The 21,687-nt window shown below is 45.3% G+C and overlaps 1 protein-coding gene across 2 annotated transcripts in view; it reads left to right on the plus strand.

The window, feature by feature from the left end:
* The window catches only part of SSH2 (slingshot protein phosphatase 2), a 107,198-nt gene that overhangs the window by 24,305 nt on the left and 61,206 nt on the right, over positions 1-21,687 (plus strand). The window contains exon 2 of one of the 2 annotated variants that reach the window (XM_064166085.1): positions 14,164-14,207. In XM_064166085.1, coding sequence (XP_064022155.1) covers positions 14,164-14,207 — 44 coding nt within the window. Of the gene's footprint in view, positions 1-14,163; positions 14,208-18,823; positions 18,859-21,687 lie in introns of those variants that run through there. The other variant, XM_064166087.1, reaches the window with a different exon arrangement.

Below are 21,687 nucleotides of genomic sequence, written 5' to 3' on the forward strand. Positions count from 1 at the left end.
AACTTTGTTCTGCTCGGATTTGACTCATCCAGAAACCCTCTTTAACTCCTCTGCTTCATTTTTTTTTTGTGGGGGAGGGTCTTTTTTTTTTTCAACCCCTTTTGGAAGAGATGTCAGTATATTTGCTGCCTTGGTTTTGGTCCTTCAGAAACTGTGTCGACCCTTGTATCTCCAGCTGGCTGTAGGCATGCAATGCTGAAGGGGTGTAGGCAGAACTCTGCTGTGGGGAAGCAGTGCGCAAGAGCCCATAAACCAGCTTGTATCAGGCAAGAAAATGGCTCAGCGTGTTGGCTTGAGTTCCAGCAGCGTGCTGCTAGTTCCTGGGTGTAGTTTTGAAAGAAGTGAGTGATTCTGGGCAGTTTATAACCATTATGTTCCAGTTGTAGCAGCAGTGGTCCCCTGCTAGAAGTGGGGCAGCTGGGAGGCTGTTCTGCACCCTGGGGACAGAGGATGTGAGCAAGAAGTACTCTTTGTACCTTCTGATTCTCTCTGCAGTGTCTTGCCAGGGAATATCTTCAGGCATTCCTTTCCCTCTGCTCTCCAAAGATTCTGTTTTGTGTCCTGCATGCACAGAAAGCTGTCCCAGCAAATTCCTTTTGAAGTTTTGCCTGAAACACTTCACTTTTTTTTCACCCTACCCAAGTAGCTAGAGGTGAAAACCCTTTGGTGCCAATTCTTTGTCTGATATAAAGTCTAAACTCCTGCTGCTAAACCTCTACCAGCCACTTCTGTTCTAGATATGTCACTGCAGTAGAGCAGAGACTCCCTGGCTGTGCTTTTGCTTGAATCCCAGGGTTATGCAATCGCAGCCTGCGAGTGCCAACGCAGATGCTGCTGCATCCAGACAGGCCATATAACGTAGTTGCTTGGATACCTCTTTTTGCATTATTATTATTTATTTTCCTTTTTTCCCTCTCCTCCCAAATCCTAGATAACAATTTGCAACTTGTAATTATACCACTGAACACAGATGCAGGTTAAGCAATGTTAAGAATTTGAAATATTACTGAGTTCCTCTCCATATTGCTCAAGATTTGGGGCTGCTCAGCCTCAAGAAGGAAGGGAGGGCTCCAGGGAGATCTTAGAGCTAGATTTCAGTATATGAAGGGGACCTACAGGACAGCTGGGGAAGGAATGTTTAGAAGGGCTTGGAATGATAGGATGAGGGTCAATGGTTTGAAACTGGAGCAGGGCAGATTTGGGTTGGACATTAAGAGGAAGTTCTTTACAATGAGAGTGATGAAATAACTAGAACAGGGTGCCCAAAGATGTGGTTGAGGCCCCGTTCCTGGAGAGATTCAAGATCAGACTCAGTGTCCCTGGGCAGCCTGATCTAGTTGCAGATGTCCCTGCTGCCTGCAGGGGTGTTGGACAGGATGACCTTTGAGGGCCCCTTCCAACTTGATGCAACCTGTGAATTTGAAAAGACTTGAGTGTTTCTCCATTCCTTTTTCAGAATCTCTGTTTCTCCTCCTTAAGTGTTAAATACCTTCCCACATTGACAATTTTTGTTTTTCATCCAGAAAATCATCTTTTTAATTATTGAGGCAGTAAGCCAAGGGCCTTAAGTGACCTGACTGCTGGTGCTTATAGTTGAGGTAGCTGGTGAAGATTTCTGCACCGCCCCTAATTCACGCACTGCGTTGTGTGTTGGTTATGTCAGTCGGAGGGGATTTGAGAGGAGCTTGCAGGGATTTGATCTCCGAGGAGCTGAGTGGGTGAGGCTCTTCTAGCATTCTGTCAGAAAGAAGGATGCTTGTGTGTTGCAGGCAGCCACTCAGCATCAAGAACGCAGCCCTGAGCCGATATGGGGTGAAGATGCAACTCAGTGTGTCTCATAGGTGGCTGTGTGTGCTTTGCTCTGTGTAGATTAAGGCAAACTGTCAAAATGAAAAGCCTGTGCCTGCCTGTGCTGCTGATGACAAGGAATTAGGCTACTAGAAAGAGAGCTGTGCTGGCACAGCTTCATTCTGTGGACATAGCTCTGACATACATAGGGATGGTGTCCAGATAGATCCATTCTTGTCCCATGATGGGAACAATACATTTCATATATGTTGCAGGTGGCTCAGTGTTGCTGTAGTGACCCTGCTATACATTCAAAAGCTCTGGAGTTGTAACTTGAACTGTGCCTGCCCAGAGCTCTAGAATAACTCCCTGGTTTTAATGGAGATAACTGCATCAGGGATACAAATCTGGCTGCTGTGAGTGTGCAGCAAGGTAAATTAGATGCTAACAGGAAGATGGCTGATTGCAAGACAAAGACCCTTCCCTTTGCAGTGTACCTCCCTTCCTTCCACTTTCTTCCTCCTAAAATAGCTTTGCAGGTTGAGGAGTGGAAACCAAATATTTTCCTCTTCTAAAAGCGAGTTTAATGCTTGTTCATTTCAATGGGAAAATGAGTGAGTGACACCAGGAGCTGGTGGTGTGCATCTGCTGTGTCTGGTCTAGGTCCTTATTCCTTGAAATGCTTAATAGTATTGCTCATGAATGATAACAGAGAATCAGCTGCAGCTCCGGATCTCCAACTTCTCTGCATGTGGCTCATTAGACTGTTTGCTTCTGGGGCTCCTTCAGACTTGTTTGGTTCTAGCTGTTTGTTGTTTGGTTTGGGTTTTTTGTTTTTTTGGTTGGTTGGTTTTGTTTTTTTTCATGCATCAGTTCAGGAGAGTTTCTCTCTCCCACCTGGAAACAGGCACAGCTTCTAAGGTGAAGATGTCAGCCCTCTGGGTGAGGAGGTGCACATGGCCGTGCTGCTTCTTAAAGCTCTTGAGGGCACTGGAAGGTTGAGCAAGGTCTGTGTGTTAACAGGTAGTGCCTGGAGAAGGTCTGAGGTGTGAATGTCCATCCCTTGTAATTGCTTAGGGACAATGTCATGCATGTAAATGTGTCTCCCTGCATGAATGGATAATGAAGGGCTGCTCTTCACGGTAACCTGTGGAGCTGGGATTTAATTTTAATCACAGACTGCTAATTGTGTAGAAGCCCTGCCCTGGGAATCACCAGGGTGCATATGTGCAAGACCTTGACTTGCTCTTAGTCAGACCCTTGACATCAGCCACAGTTCCCAGTATGGAAACTGGAGTTACAGTGTCTGTGTTTATACAGCAAGTGAATTTCCCACACTTGTCCCATCACCATAAACATTTGTTGTTGTGGGGGAACAAATGCTTCTAGGTTTGAAGATTTCCAGTGGATAACTTCATTAGCTTTGCCTAAAAAGAGATGAAGCAACTATCTTCAAGGCTCTGAGAGGCATTAGATCTAGCAGAGCAACAGATTCAAACTGGATGTTAGGAAGAAGTTCTTCACCATGAAGGTGGTGAGACCCTGGAATGGGTTGCCCAGGGAAGTGGTGGAAGCCTCATCCCTGGAGGTGTTTAAGGCTCAGCTGGATGAAGCTGTGGACTGCCTGATCTAGTGTGAGGTGTCCCTGCCCATGGCAGGGGAGTTGGAACTGGATGATCCTGTGGTCCCTTCTGACCCTGACTGATTCTATGGTTCTGTGAAATACCTGCCTTTTCTATCATACTTGGGCACTGTTGAAAGGCCTTGTACAAGTTAGAGGAAAAGTCTGTTCAGGGAGACAGTAGATTGTTTTCTCAAAGTGTTTAGGAGGTGATAGGCTACCCCACAGCATTAGAAGTTATGTCTAATACTCCTTTGTTGTAGATATATTTAATGTGAGTGTGTATCTCCAGTGCTCCTATTCTTGTTTTTCCTCTTGGGTGCGTCTCTGTGATTAAGGCAAAAGCTGTTGTGCTCCTCATCAGGGAAGCTTATTTCTTTGCAGAAATGCAGCTGACAGTAATCTCCTGTTTAATCTGTTGTTGTGGTGTAGGGTAGCAGGCTGTGTCACTCCGTATTTCTCATCCTGACTCTTGTTGCACCAGTCAGAGGCTTCTAATTTTTTGTCTTCAAGTGTCTGAGTTTCATTTCTGCAGTTTTTAGTGAGGCCCAATCTAAACAAGGTTTGCATAAATCTCTTGGCTGTGGTGGGAAGATGAAAGCTTTGATAAGGAACTTGTTTTTTTCCCCTCTCCAGAGCAGGAGCACAATGTCTTTGACCTAAATCTACCAATTACTGACGCAGCAAAGTGATACAGAACACAATCCAGAAGGAATGGCCAGCTCTGAATGAACACTTGGCTGCAGAAAGCTGTTGCTTATGTGGAACCTCCAACACAGAAGAAATGTGAGGAGGAAAGCCATGTTCATTCAAAGCATTTCATGCAAATAGTGCTGGGTGAGAGAGAAATGGCTGGAGAATGCTGCTTGCTTAGCCCTTATCCCTTAGCTTCTGTAAGCTAATGTTTACTTCTAATAATTATAATAACTGCTTATCTGAAGTTCTTGAACCTACCTCTCTTGGGCCTCAGTTACCTCTCCAAGCAAGAATATAACTAAGAAAAGAAAATATGAAGTGTTTAGGCTATAAAGACAAGCTGTTTTTTCATAGTAATTCCTGTATCCTTTGTCAAGTCTAGCACTTTTTTCCCCCTTCTAACAATCCTCTTTTTTCCCCTAGTAACTCTTACCTTCTAAGCTATCACTTTGTTTTTCTGGTCTTACCCTCTCCATTTCTATTGGAGTTACTGCTTTCAAGTTTTTTCTCCTTGATTGAAACAAAGGTTTAGGGAAGTCCAGATTTCAGTTTTACTAACAAATGACCACATTCTTCTAAGAGAGTCCTGCACTGTTGTAATCAACAGATTGCAACTGCGACATTCCTTATCCCTATAGATGTGGAGAGGCAAAAGCATAATGTAAAACACAGCACAGCTCTCCCCTTTCCCAGTTGTGGCCTGGTTTGTTCAGCTTAGCTTTTAGAAGAACTTTAGTGTCAAATTTAAAGGCTTCCTGGTAGCATCTTCTATTTTTAAGAAGTGTTTGATGGCAAATGTAAGTATTACAAACAGTAATGATGAGCTCTCTAGGCATTCCAGGTGACTCTATTAATTAGTTTCATAATTTTTAGTGATGGTTAAGGTTAACCATCTCCAGAGACAGGAGGGATCCTAAAGTAGTTTTCAGTTCAGCTTTGAGACCTACCCACTGTATGTCAGTACTTGCTCATCACTACTATGTTGATGGTTCCCACAATGTACCAAATAAATCAGTTCATGCAAACTGCTACTGGTTTCTGGTTGTCTTTGTTCTTCATGTTGCAGCCCTGGTGGTCAAATCTATTCAGTACTATTTTAGTACCAAAGTGCTAGCAGACACAGTAACAGTGGTCAAATCACCCTTTTTTAGTACCAAACTGCTAGTAGATACTGTGGCAGTGGTCATAGCACCCTTTTTTTTGGTGGTCAAATAACTTTTTTAGTAACAAACTGCTACTAGACACAGCCAGGCTGGAAGTGTTACTGTTCAGCATCCCCTCATCTGGCCACAGAAGCTGTAGCTGGTGAATTTTTGTGTAGCCTTGGGCTTCTTGCAAGAAAAAAAAGAACCTTTTATCAGCCCAGGTTTTCGAGTCAGCCTTTGTTTCATTTTAGCAGCCAGAGTGTTGTTGCTGGCACTTCAGCCTTACTGCAAATGCAGAATGTGTGGGCTTTTTGCTGCCACAGTTTATTTAAGAGATTGGTACAACTCAGACTACTGTATGAAAGTGTCTCTGCTACAGAAATGTGTAATAGATATTTGGCAATTTGACTTAAACATTTGTCTGTCTTTGTTCCAGCAGATGACTGGAGATTATTGACAGGACCAGCCTTGTGCAGGGCCTGCTATTGAACAGGCATCTGTCAAGTGTTTCACCTTGGGAGGTGTTGAACTTCATTTCTCTGTGACATCCATGCACAGATTCTGGGACCTTGGACTTCAAGGGCTTCTATTCAATTACTTCTCTGGGCATCTAATGCCAGTCTCATGCAGATGTTGGGTACCCTAGGGCATCTCTAATGTCACCATGTGTCTGTGTCAAAGGTTGAGTTGAGCCCTAAGGAATCTGAACATCCAGTGGATGCTCTTATCTCTGGGTGATTTGTATTGCATTAGAGGAGAGGCTGTGGCTGCAGTGGTGGCACCCTCTCTCTGCAATACTTGGCCAGACTGGGTTATCCATGGGTTGGGTAATAGTTGAAGAGGGTGAGTTTTGTACTGACTTGCTTAATACTTGCTGACACACAAGGAGAGCTCCTTGTGGAGGAACGTGCAATGCACCGTCTGGCTGTAGCCTAAACACAGATACACTGAACACTGATGGATGTATGAAAAGAAGCATTTGTATAGTTTGACAACTGGATGCACAGGCCCTGAGTTGACTAAAGCAGCTGCCTGCTTCCCAGCAAATGTCACATTTGACCCAGAGGCACTGTGTGTTTGAACAACTGGATGGGATCCAACCAAGGAGAGGGTAGACAGAGAGCTAAAGACTGCTCATTTAATTACAAGCCTTTTCTTTCAGACCAGGTCCAGAGCTGTTCACATGATGGTGGCTTGACAGTGTTAAGTGAAAAGCCTCTCTGATGGCATGGCTACATCTGAATCTTGCTGCTGGGTTTGGGAGGGTCAACATTAGCTCATTTTCTAGTATATAAATAGGAAGCTGCCAGCTGTACTTCACTTGGAGAGGTGAAAAGACTTCCAAGTTCTTTGTCTCATGTAGCTTCTCACAACATGATTTCTGCATTCCTGCTCTTACACAAGACCCCTCTGCCCCTCTTAACAAGGATCCTCAACATTGAAAATCCACAGCTACAAGATATGAGAGTTGGTTTCACATCCACCTTTTGGCTCTGTCTTCCTGTAAAGAATGTGGCATCACTGTTGCTGTGCAGAGATCCCTCTAAAAGGGGAAAGTGTACCAAGCAATGAAAATAATGAAGGAGCCCATCCAAAAAGCACCACCTAGCCAAAAGTTAAGAAGTGGTGGAGGAGGAGAGAAGTTCTGAAGTGTGCACATCACAGCTGTAAGCAAAATATTAGCACATGGGGTGAAAACTCTCTGAATCATTGGTGTTCTCCTGATATCGATGGCAGTGACCACTCACACTCAATCAAAACACTTCCCAAGCACTGTCTGTGCAGTCAGGCATGCTGACATCAGATCTTGTGTAGCATGGGAATGCCTCTTAGAGTTTGAAAGATGAATTTTTTGGGTGTAGTCTGTGTGAAATGTACCTTAGTTAATAGAAGCGTGGTGACTGTTAGACACATGGCTTATGCTCATAATCATAGCTCTTAGAGTAAAGGAGCTTGCTGTGATGTTCCTGGTGTTAAATACAGGCAGACAGCTCCAGTCGCTGTACGTAAGGGTGCAGACTGAGTCTGGTTTATCCTTACATCAGTCTGCAAACAGGAGATTTCTAAGAGCAGAGCTGTTTGCATGACGTGGAGTGACTCCCACTGTACAGCACAGAAGAGCACTCCAGAATTTCTCTCCTCTCCCTTGCCCTTTTGATGACAGAGAGTTGGCAGTGGATCAAAGCACAAACAGGATTAATGTTTTGCGTGTTCTGTCCTACATGGCCTGAAAGGAGCAGAGATGGAATTTTTCATCTTTCACTTTAAACTGCATTTAATATTGTGGCCTAGTTTAGAGCTATGCGACTCATTCCTTCCATTTCCCCCGAGGCCTCTGTTTCTGGTCAAGGAAAGCAGGGTGTGGGCTCCCTCTGGACCTCATCAGTGCTGCGCAGCTTCCTCTTCTTTGCGGGCTGGTGGAGGAGGCTGGTTTGAGACTGGAGCATTCCAGCATCAGGAATTTTCAAGCAGCATTTGTGGAAGCTGCTGTCTCTTGAACCTATCGCTGTGGTTACAGCATGGGTGCTGCAGGTGAAGGGAGACCTAGGGCTGGGGAAGATACAAGGCAGCTTTGAAAGCTGAAGTGGGTCACTACCATGGGTCACGCCTCCAAAGGGCTGGTTTCAGTGTCCAAGGATGATGTCCATGAATGTTCCTCCTCAAAGATGTCCTCAGAAAGGAATGTTTTGATCCGCTTTTTGGATGGTGAGTTGTTGCACTGGCAGCAGCACTTCAGAAAGCCTCTGCAAATGGCAAGAGAACGTGAAGGTTCTTGTTTCAGTCGTCCTGTCAGTATTGGAGTCCTTTCCTTCACTGGAGCTTGCACTTGCCCATGCACCGGGCATTGTCTTCTTTGTCCTGCCCTCCCCTCTAGTGGGGTTGCTTGCAATTGCAGCTTCCTTTGGCCTGCCTGCCGGGCTTGGCATGGTTTCCAGCCCCGGAACTGGCCAGTGACCAGAACACAGCACGGAGGGCACTAGGCTGGGTGTGCTCTGCGCCGCATGGGGCCACAGACCTGCGGGAGAGCAAAAACAGCAGCGGTAGGAAACTGGGGAGCGTTGGCCGCGTCTTCTGTCGTGCTGAATACCCTCTGGCCACGACAAGGTTTGGAGGCATTTGCATCTGAGCGATGCAAGGTCACCACTCTTAACACCAGGACAGAAGGGATGCAAGATCACCACTCTTAACACCAGGGCAGAACGGATGCAAGGTCACCACTCCTAACACCAGGGCAGAAGGGATGCAAGATCACCACTCTTAACACCAGGGCAGAAGGGATGCAAGGTCACCACTCTTAACACCAGGGCAGAACGGATGCAAGGTCACCACTCCTAACACCAGGGCAGAAGGGATGCAAGGTCACCACTCTTAACACCAGGGCAGAAGGGATGCAAGGTCACCACTCTTAACACCAGGACAGAAGGGATGCAAGGTCACCACTCTTAACACCAGGGCAGAAGGGATGCAAGGTCACCACTCCTAACACCAGGGCAGAAGGGATGCAAGGTCACCACTCCTAACACCAGGACAGAACGGATGCAAGATCACCACTCCTAACACCAGGACAGAAGGGATGCAAGGTCACCACTCCTAACACCAGGACAGAAGGGATGCAAGGTCACCACTCTTAACACCAGGACAGAAGGGATGCAAGGTCACCACTCCTAACACCAGGACAGAAGGGATGCAAGGTCACCACTCTTAACACCAGGACAGAAGGGATGCAAGGTCACCACTCTTAACACCAAGACAGAAGGGATGCAAGGTCACCACTCTTAACACCAGGACAGAAGGGATGCAAGGTCACCACTCTTAACACCAGGACAGAAGGGATGCAAGGTCACCACTCTTAACACCAGGACAGAAGGGATGCAAAGTCACCACTCTTAACACCAGGACAGAAGGGATGCAAGGTCACCACTCTTAACACCAGGACAAAATGGAAGTCCAAGCTGCAGGCTGCTGATGGGAAGAGGAGGAGGTTAATGAAGGTTCTGTTCAAAACATCACCCTGGGTAATTGGCAATGGATCTGCTGCTCAAATCACACCACTCTACAGTTCTGGGTTTGCAGCCAGTCAGCTCTGTTCTGGATAGATGTGCTCCTAGCACGAATCTGCTACGTTTATGTCTAATATTAAAGAGCTCTTGTAAGAGCTGCAGCAGAGACAGATGGTAGTTGATTGGGCCACCTCTAGCTTTCTCCACACTCAGCTCTTGAGGGCTGAATTTTGAGTGGGGCTAAGATAATGAGCTGTGTATTTCAGGATCTTCTCCTGTCGTTTGTGGGACTTCTGGCTGTGGCACACCAGGCTTGCTAGCTGCTGTAACAAGTGGGTGTTTGGCATGTGGGAATGGCCATTCATTATAATCCTAAAAATGTTTGCTTAGCCTGGGTTCCTGAACACTCTGCAGAGGAGATTTCAAGAGCTCCTTCAGATGTTTTACTTCACTGTGGGTTTGAGGCACTTGTTCTCTAGCCAAATATACTCTTCTAAGCTGGTTTGGCTTATTCAGGACCCACATCATACCAGCTCTCCTGCATGTAATGGAACCTCTTTCCCTCTCCTCTGACCTCTTCCTCTTGTCCTTTAAAGTCAAAATTTAGCACACCAAGTCCTTATGGCAATGCAGCATCCTAAAATAAAAGGTGCTGTGGGTTTAGTATCTTTCTTATGCTTGAGTCTGACACCAGCCCTAATGCTGTGAAGCCTTTACATCAGGTCAGGCAGACAGAAGTAGTGAGGTGGGGAGGGAGTGGGCAAAGGCAGTAATGGTAACTGTAGCGCTAGTGCCATTCACAGCTTAAGAGGGCTGATGATACTTGTTTGTTTGACCTGTCAAAGCTCTGATTCCTCACCCTGCAGATCTTGTGTGTGCTTTATTGTTGTTTGGCTTATTTTAATTTCTCCTACAAGAGCTTGCAATATTTACAAGGTCTTGTAATAAGAGAATGAGGGATAATGGGTTTAAACTGGAAGAGGGGAGATTTAAACTAGGTGTTAGGAGGAAGTTATTTATAGTGAGGGTGGTGAAACACTGGCACAGGTTGCCCAGGGAGTTTGTGGATTCTCCCTCCCTGGAGGTGTTCAAGGCCAGGTTAGATGAGGCCTTGAGCGACCTGTTCTAGTGGGAGGTGTCCCTGCCTATGGCAAGGGGTTGGAACTGGATGAGCTTTGAGGTCTTTTCCAACCTAAATCATTCTGTGATTCTATATGTGGTTCTGTTAAGGAGAACCCATTGAGATGTGCTGTGAGTTGTCCACTGCTCTTAGTAACTAGTAGGGTAAAGGACATGTCACATCCTTCCCTTTCTGCAGGCAGATCTCTAGAAGCTGGTGCAGATTATGCTCAGGATAACTCAGTGGGATCTGTGCTCTCAAGCATGGGGGTAGCAAGCAGTTGTCCACGCTGACACAGGCCAAGTTGAGCTCTATGCTAGGCCTGTTTGCCATAACTGCTGTGTGACTCTGAGGGGATGGCCTTTGTGGCTTCTGCAGTGATACTGGCTGCATGGCTAAGACAAGCACTGTGTGATCTCAGGGACTGGAACTATCTTTTTCATCAGTATTCTACTTCAACCCCCTGGGAATTGTCTGCATTTTCCAGTACTGGGGCAAGAAATGAATCTGCATTCTCCTGGGAAATTCTAGTAATTAGGATTACAAATTTAGAGGAAGAGGAGCAAGGCAAGGAGGTATGAGAAGTATTTAGGACTGAAGTAGACATTCTTTGCTTGCTCTAGAAATTCAGATACTTACTGCTGCCATGCATGCAAGATAGTTAAGCAGTAGAGAAGTGCTTGGGAAGCCCTTGGTGTCTTACTTTTGCAGGCTTAAAATGCTGCTATTATAACCTGCCAGGTCAAAATGCAGAGTGAGCAGCATGGTCCATTGAACACCTGCTGCCCCTGAGGTGTTAAGCAGCACAGTCAAAATGTGTGGAGATTTTGGCTGTGTGTGGAGCATGAATTGCCAGGACAGCTGTCCTGTGTCTGGAGCTGTGGACAACAGTCTGGCTCAGGTAAGTCCTGAGCCAGTATGGTTGTTGCAAAAGCCTGAATAATGGACAGTGACTCTACACCACTAACAGCCTTGGGTCTGCATCTCAGAGAGCATCCTGGAGTGTCCTGCCAGCCAGGGAATGCAGCTGGCACTTCATTTCAGGAGCAAGGGCTTGTCTGCCGGGTCTGGAAGAGCTCCATGGCTCCACATGTCATGGCTGTTCTTTCATCTGCCTATTTGCAGCCTTTTGGATGATGCTGCAACTTGTTTTGTGTGGACCATGTGGTTCTTTGGTGTTTTCATTTTGAAGGGGTCAAGTTCCTGAGCTAATCCTAAGGTATGATGAGCAGAAGGTATTCCTGCCAGTTCTTGCTTGTTGTAGATGGTCTGCAGGTTTTAGCTTGAATCTGTGGTTTCAGGTAGCTCCAAGTGAACTGCTTCATGGTGGTGTTCCAGTTCTGTTCTTAGAGACAGAAGACCAGTACCAAGCATGCATTTTTTAGTTATTCTTCTATCTTACAGATTCAGATCATTTAAATAAGAGACACAGAATGTTCAGCAGGAGTGTCTTTATTTAACTCTGTATTACAAAGTGAACTGAAGAAGAGCTTTGTGTGCAGTATGCACAGAGAATGCAGTCCAGAAGATTCTCAGGAAAAAACATGGGTTTATGGTTCTCTTATGGAAACTTAACTGTTCCACTCCTTCCCTTTTCTGAGCGTGACACTTATTTGTGTTAGCTCCTGCAGGATTTGTAAATGTGTCAGTTTCAGAATCTCTTCCTCTCCCACTGCATCCATCCTCTTCTGCCCTGGGAGACAGGCAGGTACATGGCCTCTTTGGTGGCGTTGAACCAGATGTTCAGAGACATGCAGCTCCTCTTTACCTTTTATCCACTGATTCAATTTGGAATTAACATTTATCTTGTTGCCCAGCTTTCCCCTGGCCCATGAAATCTCTTACACAACTTTCCTTGGCTTCTGTGTGCTGTGGTATGTAAACCAGAGAACAGTGTGTGCATGACAGAGCATCTTCTACGTTGCTCTCCTGAAGGAAGCTGAAGAGGCAGAGGAGGATAGTTCCCCTCATCAGAAGAGCTGTACAGTGTCCCCTGGGGTTGTCGATGGGGAAACATTGTCAGAGTCCATTGCAGAGGTATCTGAGCAGTGCTGGGGAGGAGAGCACTGTGTTGGTATGAGCTGGACTTCATCCCTCTGTGAAGCACCATCACTCCCTGTTGACATCTTTGCTTCAGGGTTTCATCTCCTCTGCAGGTGTTTGCAGAAGAGCAACTTTGGACTTTCTTTTTCCCTGCTTTCCTCTTTCAGAAGCACAGTAGATATGCAGCATTTTGTGTTTGCCTTCAGGAGCACCACAAAGTGACCTATGAGTTTAGGAGCAGGGCAGTGAGCATGAGCATTCACGCTGCTATTGCCATGATACATGTGCCAGCATCTTTGCTTATGAGAGGATGTCTTCATCTTAATTGATGGTGGGATGAGTGATAGAAAAGAGAGAGAACTGTGTTGGAGCTCAGGCAAAGTTAGATAGAAAAGAGCTCTGTAACCAGATAGGAAAAAAAAACATCTCAGAGGATTAAGTGTTCATTGCATGACTTCTGAAATAAAACATTAGCAGCCCCCTTGTCCTAGTAGCACAGGTCTCTTGCAACTATCTCCTTGCTGGTTTGTGACCAAAGCATGATTGAAATACCTGGTCCCATGCTGAGGTTTTGCTCTTTTCTGTGGGTAAGTTTTGTACTACTCCTGTGCAAGTGGTAGGTACTCTCTGGAGAGATCTGCAGGAGGCAAGACCTAAGCAAGTTAGGAACAACATTATCTTTTTCTTCCTTTGTGCTGAACTCTGGTTTTATTGAGACACAAACTGCCTGACATGTTTTAAAATGTGTTTACTCCTGCAGACCTACATCAACATAGTTGATTTTCACTGATAGAACAGATCCTGTAGCCCATGTCCAGCCAGTGTCTGGCAATGTGTACCTAAATGTACAGTGAAGCTGAAGGAATTGCTGAGGTGTTGCTTTGGGCTTTGATAGGTAGGCCTAGTAAAATTCCACAGCACATTAGACATTTAAAGCTGCAGCTTGTCAAATTCCTACTTTCTAGTCTGTCTGCACTCACCCAGTCACAGTATCACAGTATCATCAGGGTTGGAAGAGACCTCACAGATCATCAAGTCCAACCCTTTACCACAGAGCTCAAGGCTAGACCATGGCACCAAGTGCCACATCCAACCTTGCCTTGAACAGCCCCAGGGACAGCGACTCCACCACCTCCCCGGGCAGCCCATTCCAGTGTCCAATGACTCTCTCAGTGAAGAACTTTCTCCTCACCTCCAGCCTAAATTTCCCCTGTCGCAGCCTGAGGCTGTGTCCTCTGGTTCTGGTGCTGGCCACCTGAGAGAAGAGAGCAACCTCCTCCTGGCCACAACCACCCCTCAGGTAGTTGTAGACAGTCCTATCTGGCAGGTTTATTACTTTCTGAGTTTGTGGATTCTTACACTTGGTTGCTGGCACTGGGCTGTGAATTAAAATGATCTACAGAAAGGCAATAAAACACCCAGAGGTTCTTTTTTGCCCAGAAGTAAACTCTGAGTTTGGCTCTTGACCTGCCTGGTTTGGCAGGGGTCAGTGGAAGTCCATTCAGAAGCATGCTGAATCCTGCAGGGGCAAACACTCCTGTAACGCTGGAACGCTGAGCTTCTTAGTGCTCTGAGAGAGAATCTGAAGTGACAGCTGAGCACAAAGTGAGTTCCTCTTTAGTGACAGCTGCATGCAGAAGCACTGAGAGTTTCCTTTGCCTTCTGCAATCAAACCAGTGAAATGCAAGTCTTTGGATCCTGCATGCATTAAAGAATATTAACTTTGTTTCTCTTTTCCTATGTATGCAGGAAGCAGACAGTGGGGAAGAGGAATGCCGATCCCAGCCCAGAAGGTAAGATTGTCACTTGAGGCTTGCAAGATACTTTTCTGTGTGAAATGTTCCACGGGGGATTTTGCTGTTGTACTGGCATGTACTGCAAACACCTCATTTTCTGCCTATTGTTAAGGGTGCACAACTGTCTGATGTGTACCTGACTGAAAAATACATTTAACTGTGGTATAAATGCAGCTCCCAGTAAAGGGATTGCTACAGCAGGAGACAGAAATCAGATGATACACTGGAAAATATGTGGGGAACAGTTGACCAGGTTGTCAGTGAGTATATCCTCCAAAGTGTTGTTTGCATCCAGTAGGGATGTCTGTGGATGTGCTCTGAATGAGATGGTGAAGGTTCACTTCTCTCTGCCTATGGAGGCTTTGCTTGTATCTTAGGAACAAATCCTGATTGTGTTGTTCCTTAACTCCCTGTGATGCTTTTCCATCCCTAGAATACTCTGAGAGGAATAACCATACTACCAAAGTCTTTTTTCTCTGGTTAAAAAGTCTCTTTTGCCATCAAGAGCTGAACTGCATTGCTGTAGTTAGCAGAAGTATCACAGGAGAGACTTCAGTGATAGTCACCCTCCAGCTGTGTTTCTTCTCCTGGTTAGGCCCTTGTGTATGTCTTTGTGATTCATGAAAAGCTGTACTTGTAGAAACTGAAGTGATTCCATGCCATAAGGACACCTGCTGCTTAACATTGCATGTGCAGTGGATGCATAGATACTTGCTGCTGGTGCAGGTAGTCAAACATCTGCTCCAAAAGGAAGAGAACGCTGTGAATTTGCAGAGGTTTTGAGGTTTCTTGTATTAGTTGGGATTATTTTTCATGAAGATGTTAATCTTTTGTAAATGCTGATTTCAGTTGCTTTCAGGAAGAAACCTTTTTTGAGAAATGCTTATCCCTACAAAACCAAGCAAAGATGGAAAGTCAGCTGAATCAATGAGAGCACTATTAATGGTTATGTTCTAATGTAGCTGTGGTCTTAAAAGTAGGCTTCTTGAAGTCTTGTAAGCTTTGTCTCTTATCCTCTAAGTCATCAAAAGAATTATTTCATCTAAACTTAACAAAAGCAGGAACTGTATTTACTGGGTAACCTCTCCAGCAGCAGGAGCACTCTCCTGGTTTAAAATGTTGCAGTCAAATTTTAGGAAAGGCATTAGCTTGCCTCCAGAGGGAGTGAAAGGGAAGTGAAGGTGAATAGTTCCCCCTTTATGAGCACTTAATACTTCTTTACTTAGTGTTGTTTGTGTGAGTTGGTAACAACAGAAGCTGTAGTTTCTGGTATTTAAAAGCCTTGAACAAGATTTGGGGTTTGGATTTGAGGCCAACCTGAATGGATCTGCAAAAGAAAAAGCTTCTCTGATTGCATGTTCCCAGGATTTCAGTGTAGTCCTGTGATTGTGTGGCCTGGGGAAGGTGACTGGTTGATTTCCTTCAGTTTTCTACCTTTGAATGGTGATTTAAAAATTGCTATTTCTTCATTTTACAGCTTTCATGACTGAGAGGAAAGCTGGAAAGCTCAATTCCCAAAGGTTCAACCTGAACTCAGCTAAACTCCCATTTTTAATTTCACTCTTAGCCTTCCAGCAGTCACAAGATCAACTCATGACTTGATCTGAGTATACATAATGGATTGGAGGGGCTGGAGGTATTTAACTGTTGTGGGCACTTAGCAACAATTGTAGGTTAGGTTTGAAAGGAGTGGGGTTTAACTTCCTGGGATAGGAAATGACAACCTGCTGTTGATGTGGTGATCTGAACTTGGTGACTCCTGTTGCTGGTGTCAGAAAGCTAAATGAAACCAAGATCCTTCTTGGGAGAAAACAAGGAGATGGCTTTTAGATGTGTTTGATTACAGCAGGATAAAAATAACACAGTCAAACATGGTAAGTAGTCAACCTGGAGTCCTGCTGTGCAGGAGCAGCAGACATCTAGGAACAGCTTTTGCATGTATGTAATTCCCAGATTTCAAGGGAATCTAATAAGTAGTAACTGTTTAAAATCCAGGCAGTAAAAAGGCAATGGACTGACTTAGGCTTTAAGAGCAAAGCTGTGTTATCAGTCAGTGACATGGCAGCAGCCTGACATTCCTAGCTGCCTGCCTGGGCAAGGCCAGGCTGGTGAAGCTCTCCTGAGGCATCATTCAGGTGACCTGGCTCTAGCTACAGCCAGTGTTTGGGGTGGGATATTTTGCTCATTGTAAAATCTTTTGGTGAGGATTCTTTTTATCTCATTCAACCATCTAAAATTTGCTTAAACACTACCTCAGGGCAGCATGGTTGGCATCAGGTGTGCCCAAACTCATCCCTTTAACTGGACAGTGAATGCAAGAGTACTACTGTGGTTAAATAGCCTGTTTGGGTAAGTAACAACAGTATTTATTAAATAGGAGGTCAGTGCATAGAGAGGTTAATGCTTGCACTGGAATTAGCTTAAGATCTAAGCAAAGACATGTAGACATGTTTGGTGTCAGAAGTCTTGAAGAGGTTGAGGCCCCATCCCTGGAGGTGTTTAAGGCCAGGCTGGTTGAGGCTCTGGCCAGGCTGATCTAGGGTAGATTGTCCCTGACCATGGCAGGGGGGTTGGAACTAGATGATCCTTGTGGCCCCTTCCAATCCTGACTGATTCTGAGATGACCAAGGTCAGCCTTCATTTTCACCCCTCTGAGACCTCGTGTCTCTGCAAAGTCTGGGGGCTGCTGTCTCAGAGGAGATAAACATTCCACTTAGGTCAAGCTCAGCAGCATTGCTAGTCTGTGGCTAGCGATTTCTAGATAGCTTCCTGTGTTAGGTTTCTGCTGTTTATCTTTTCTGACTGACATGATATGGTCTGTGTTGAGGTTAAGTGGAACATGCAGAAAATACTGGCAGTAGGACAAGCAGGGGAGACTAGAGCTTTTTGAGCAGAGGCTATGAAGGCAACCAGTCTAAAATGTCGTCCAAAGAGGCAGGTGAGTTTCAAACAGGAGCTTAGACATGTAGCTAAGTACATCAAGATCATCCTACCTAAACCAAATAGTGTATCTGGCTGCTGATCTGTACATGCTCTTTGAGATCTCACACTAGAGGAGACTGATTGCATAGACTCAAGGGTTACAGACAAGGGAGAGGAAGTGTGTGAAAATGTTGTTTAAGCTTAAACCTGCTCTACAGAGCAGTCAAATGACAGGACAAGTCTGCACTCGCTGCGAGACTGCTTCTGCCAGCACCATCTTGCAGCAAGGAGCTTTCTGCTTTCCAAAGTAGCAGAATCCACTGAAAACTTTTCTCAAAAGATGGAGATGTGCAAAGAGCGAGAGAGAGCTCACCTGTGCTCAGCAGTTATCCTTAGAAAATGCCTGAAGCTGTATTTTCTGGCAAACTCCTTTGTACTGATGCAAAGAGGAATGGCTTTGTGTTCCTCCTTGAGGAAAGTACTTGTGTGAACACAGAGCGAATTGTCTGTAAGGATTTCTAGCTGTTGCTAAAAAACACAGCAAATGAATGCTGCAGCAGATGCCTGAAACTCACCAAGGAGCTGCAAACCAGCTTGGCTCCTGGAATTAGGATTTTTTTCTTCACATCCAAGTCCTGCTCTGAGGGAAGCCCCAGACGGTCTCTGTACCCTGCCATAGCTGTGACTGTTCTTGCAGTTTATGGATGAGATCCCTCCAGACCCCTGCTGGGGGTCCAGGGTCCTGCTTTGGCATCCCTGATGGGGCCAGCCCTTGTCACTTGTCTTAACTATTAGCTAACAGGACTAAGAGCATTGCATAAGCAGGTGTCCTGAACAATCTATTTATTACCTTCATAGCAACCTCCTAGACATTTTTATTAGGCTGCTTGGAGTCTGGACAGCTACTGGCCTGCAGATCTCCCCTTTTGTGCCCAAATATGCTGCTGCCACACAAATGCTCTTTCAATGGAGCATCTGTGTTAACAATCTCTTTGCATCACCCCAATGTTGTTAAAACCTACCTAAAATGAGCTTTGAGTTATGTTTACACCAACTGACACACAGGTTTTGTGTGCTCTGTGCCAAGGTTACAAAGATTCAGCATCTATGTTTTGCTGACAAACAACATCTCCAGGGCCTGAGGCAGCAGCAATGCTGCAGTCTGTGTTTGCAGTCAGATCTGCTGGTAGCTTTTTGGGTTTATGTTTTAAATGGGGCCTCTATTTCCACACTACTCCACTGCTGTGGATTTACCACCTCTGTGTGCCTTGAAACAGCTCTGCCTGCTGAAATGCAGCATTTAAGGCTGCATGGTAACTGCTGAGTATAAAACTGGGCAAGCTGCATTGCTGAGCAAGGCTGCTGGGGACTTCAGAGGAGTTCTTTGAACTTCTGTGTCCTGGCACTTGTCACACTCAAGTCCATTTGCTTAGGCAAAGATGAGGAGCCAGTCAATTCCTTCAAGTACCATAGAAAGAGATTAGGTCCTGCTCAAAACCTGAGGTTTGTTACCTGAAAATGTTTTCCACATGAGCTTATCTCTTCAGGTGGGGGCAGGAGGGTGGTGTGAAAAAAAGAAGAAAACCACCCAACACCTTTTGTAGCCTTCTGGTTTGTTTTCTTTAGTCAAAATAGTTCCTTCCAGGAGTGATCTGAGAAGAAAAGCAAATCAGATTATTGCCATGATAACACTTGGATGTGCCAAGATGCCTCAAGGTTTCAAGCTGTGAGTAAATACCTTTGTTTTAGGAGCGGAAGACCACAGCCTGATGCAGGAGCTTATGGTTTGTAACAGTATAAATGTTGTTTCTCAGAGACTTAAGTGGAATTGGCGTGTGTGTTTCCTTGTATAGAGCAGCAGCTCAATAAACTGGGAGCCAGCTTGTTTGATTTTTAAGCCAAGAGCCACTGTAAGCTTCTCTCTGCCCCGCTGTAAGTGTCTCTCTGCATATGACAGATACCTGCTGCTCCCTGGGAGAGAGGGGAGAGATTCTGAGATATCCAACTGACTGCACTTCAGCAGTCTCAGTGACAGTCCATGCTGTGACGTTTGGGGTTGCATATCACCACCATTTGATGCTGCTGTGGCAGGCTCCTGGCACTTCTGCTTATCCTTAAAGCCTATCTGGTGTCACAAGAGAGCCTGCCAAAACCCATGCATTGCGAGTTCGAGCAGCTAACTCTTCCTTGTGCTTCCTCTGCTTGCTGCTGCAGCTGCCAAGTATTTGCTTTGTTAGTGCTTGAACAGTAGCTGCATCTTCTAATGGATGTGCAAGACAGTTTGTTAACTCCAGATCCTGAGTAAGAGGAGACTGTGTGTGTGGTGAACAGGAAAACTTGTGCTTATCCATGCTGGAGATTACTAAACTCTTGCAGAATGAACCTTATCTTTAGAATGTGTTTCCTGAATCCATCTTTCTGTCTTTCCTTTCAGTGACAGCTTAGCCTCTCTGTGGCAGCTGCTTGTGCAGAATGTAATACTGAGATAAAGCATGGTTCTGTTAGCCTGCCAGCTCTGCTGGCTGCCAGAAAAAGTTCTGTGGGCCATGCATGACAATTCATTTGAAAGTGGGTCTGTGGTCTACATTTCCTAATCTCAGGTGTCCTATCACCAAACCGTGAGCAAAGGTACAGCACTTGCAGTGAAATTTGGGATTATTAGATCAGTAACAGATATCTGCAGGGCTGGTTCACTGCAAGGTCTGTGTCTGTGGTTGCAACGTGTTCAGTCCAGTCTGATTACATGCCTGCGGATCACCATAATGTGTAAGATGACTTCAGGTGGGATCTTCAGGCTGAAAGATGAAGCAGACCAATACCATTGCCTTAGCAAATCACCCGGTAAACATGGTTCTGCAGCAGGGAGCTCACTCAAAATATGAATGCTTATGGAAAGTTTCTCTTCATTTGTCATTCTAAGTGTGTGAACAGAGGAGAATGAGGAACTAGGCAAAAACAAAAGGGGAAGTAAAAAGGGTGAGGTGGGTCACATCCTTCAGCTACCAAAAGAGTCTGCTTAGCACGGAGCAAGCCCAGAACAGCTGCCCTTATGCACTTGTGCCTCTTCAGGGGTTAGTGAAGGAGGGGCTGACCAGGAGGTGCTGTAAGGATTCCATACATGCTTGTGCATCCTGCTGAGCATGAACCAGGTGCTCTAAGCTAGAGGAATCTAAATTAAGGAAAGATTCCAGCTGTAAATAGAAAGGGAAACTCCAAAATAGCCATTCTGGTCCCTTTCCTGGTAGGGCACCTTCACAAGGCTTCAAAGTTAAACGTGAATCCTCAGGGTTTCAGCTTTGCATGGATTTGAAGCAGTTCAGTGTATTTTGAGAATCTGGGCCAGGGTTTCTGGACTTGTTGCCATTCAGGTCTTTGGTATCAAAATCATTCCTTTATAAAATTAGGGGGGATGTGCTTTTGACAGTTCAGAGGATTTAGATCTTTCTTTTCCACAGGCCACTGAAATAACACATTACCTGTTCTGTTATCTCAAGTCATGTCATTCAGGCATGTTTCTTCCTTGCTGGACTGAGAGCAGTGTTGTGTGTTTGCAAGGGTCTGGATTAACTTTGCAGTTGCAATGCAGATGTTCTCATGGAGAGTGTTTTGCTGTGCAAATAGAGTCATTGTAGGTTTTGCATCCAAAGAACTTCAAAGCTCCTCTTCGATTGTTTGAATGCACTTGGAAGTCAGCTCTCCAGAAAGCTGGAGGAGAAGGTGGCTGTGGGAGAAGGTGTTTGAGCAAAAGGTGCATCTCGGCTTGTTACCCCTGTCCAGCATTAATGCTGTTTGCTGAGAGATCAGAGCTGTAGACGTTTCTGGTATCCCTTCTCCCACCCCTGTTGCCTGGTGGCACTGCTCAAGTTCCTTCAGTCTGCTTTGCTTCTGCCTCAGTAAAAAGGGTGTAATTGAGCACTGACCTCTCTTTATCACACCCTCTAAGATTTAATGATAGCTAAACTATAGAATGATTGGATGGGGGGGGGGTGAGGGAAGGGTTTAATGAAGTGATAATTTTGCAGAATAGGTGTTGAATTCTCAGCTAAGAAGCCTAATCATTGATCAGGATGGGCAACTGACCAAATGGGCTTTCAAAGCAGGGTTTTGTCTTTCTGTGATGTCTATCACCCTACTCCTCTGCCTGTTTGATTTCTTAGCTCAAGAACTGGAAACAGAAATACTCTTTGACAGCTTAAATAACCAAATTTAGAATGTGGCTTCCTGTTCTGACTGGTTCTTCAGGATTCAAGTACAGTTTTGCGTGCTTTCCCTGTTCCTGCCTTCCCCCCCCCTTTCTTGTTTTCTTTTGGTTTAAGTAGATATGGGCTCCTTTATAATTACTTTGCTACATTTCCCTTACTGTGCCTACAGAGCTGGTGTATGCAAGCACGGCCTTGGTGGGTGGTATGCTCTTACTCACTGGGCAAGCTTTCTTTCTTTGCTTTATCCCATTCTGCCCTGCATGCTTTGGCTTGTTTATGATCACTGCTACTGAAATGGCTTCATGTTTTCCTGCTAAACTGAACTACATGATGCAGTAGTTTCCCACGCTAAA

The sequence above is a fragment of the Pogoniulus pusillus genome, chromosome 27 (assembly GCF_015220805.1).
Source record: "Pogoniulus pusillus isolate bPogPus1 chromosome 27, bPogPus1.pri, whole genome shotgun sequence".
NCBI classification, from domain to species: Eukaryota; Metazoa; Chordata; class Aves; order Piciformes; family Lybiidae; genus Pogoniulus; species Pogoniulus pusillus.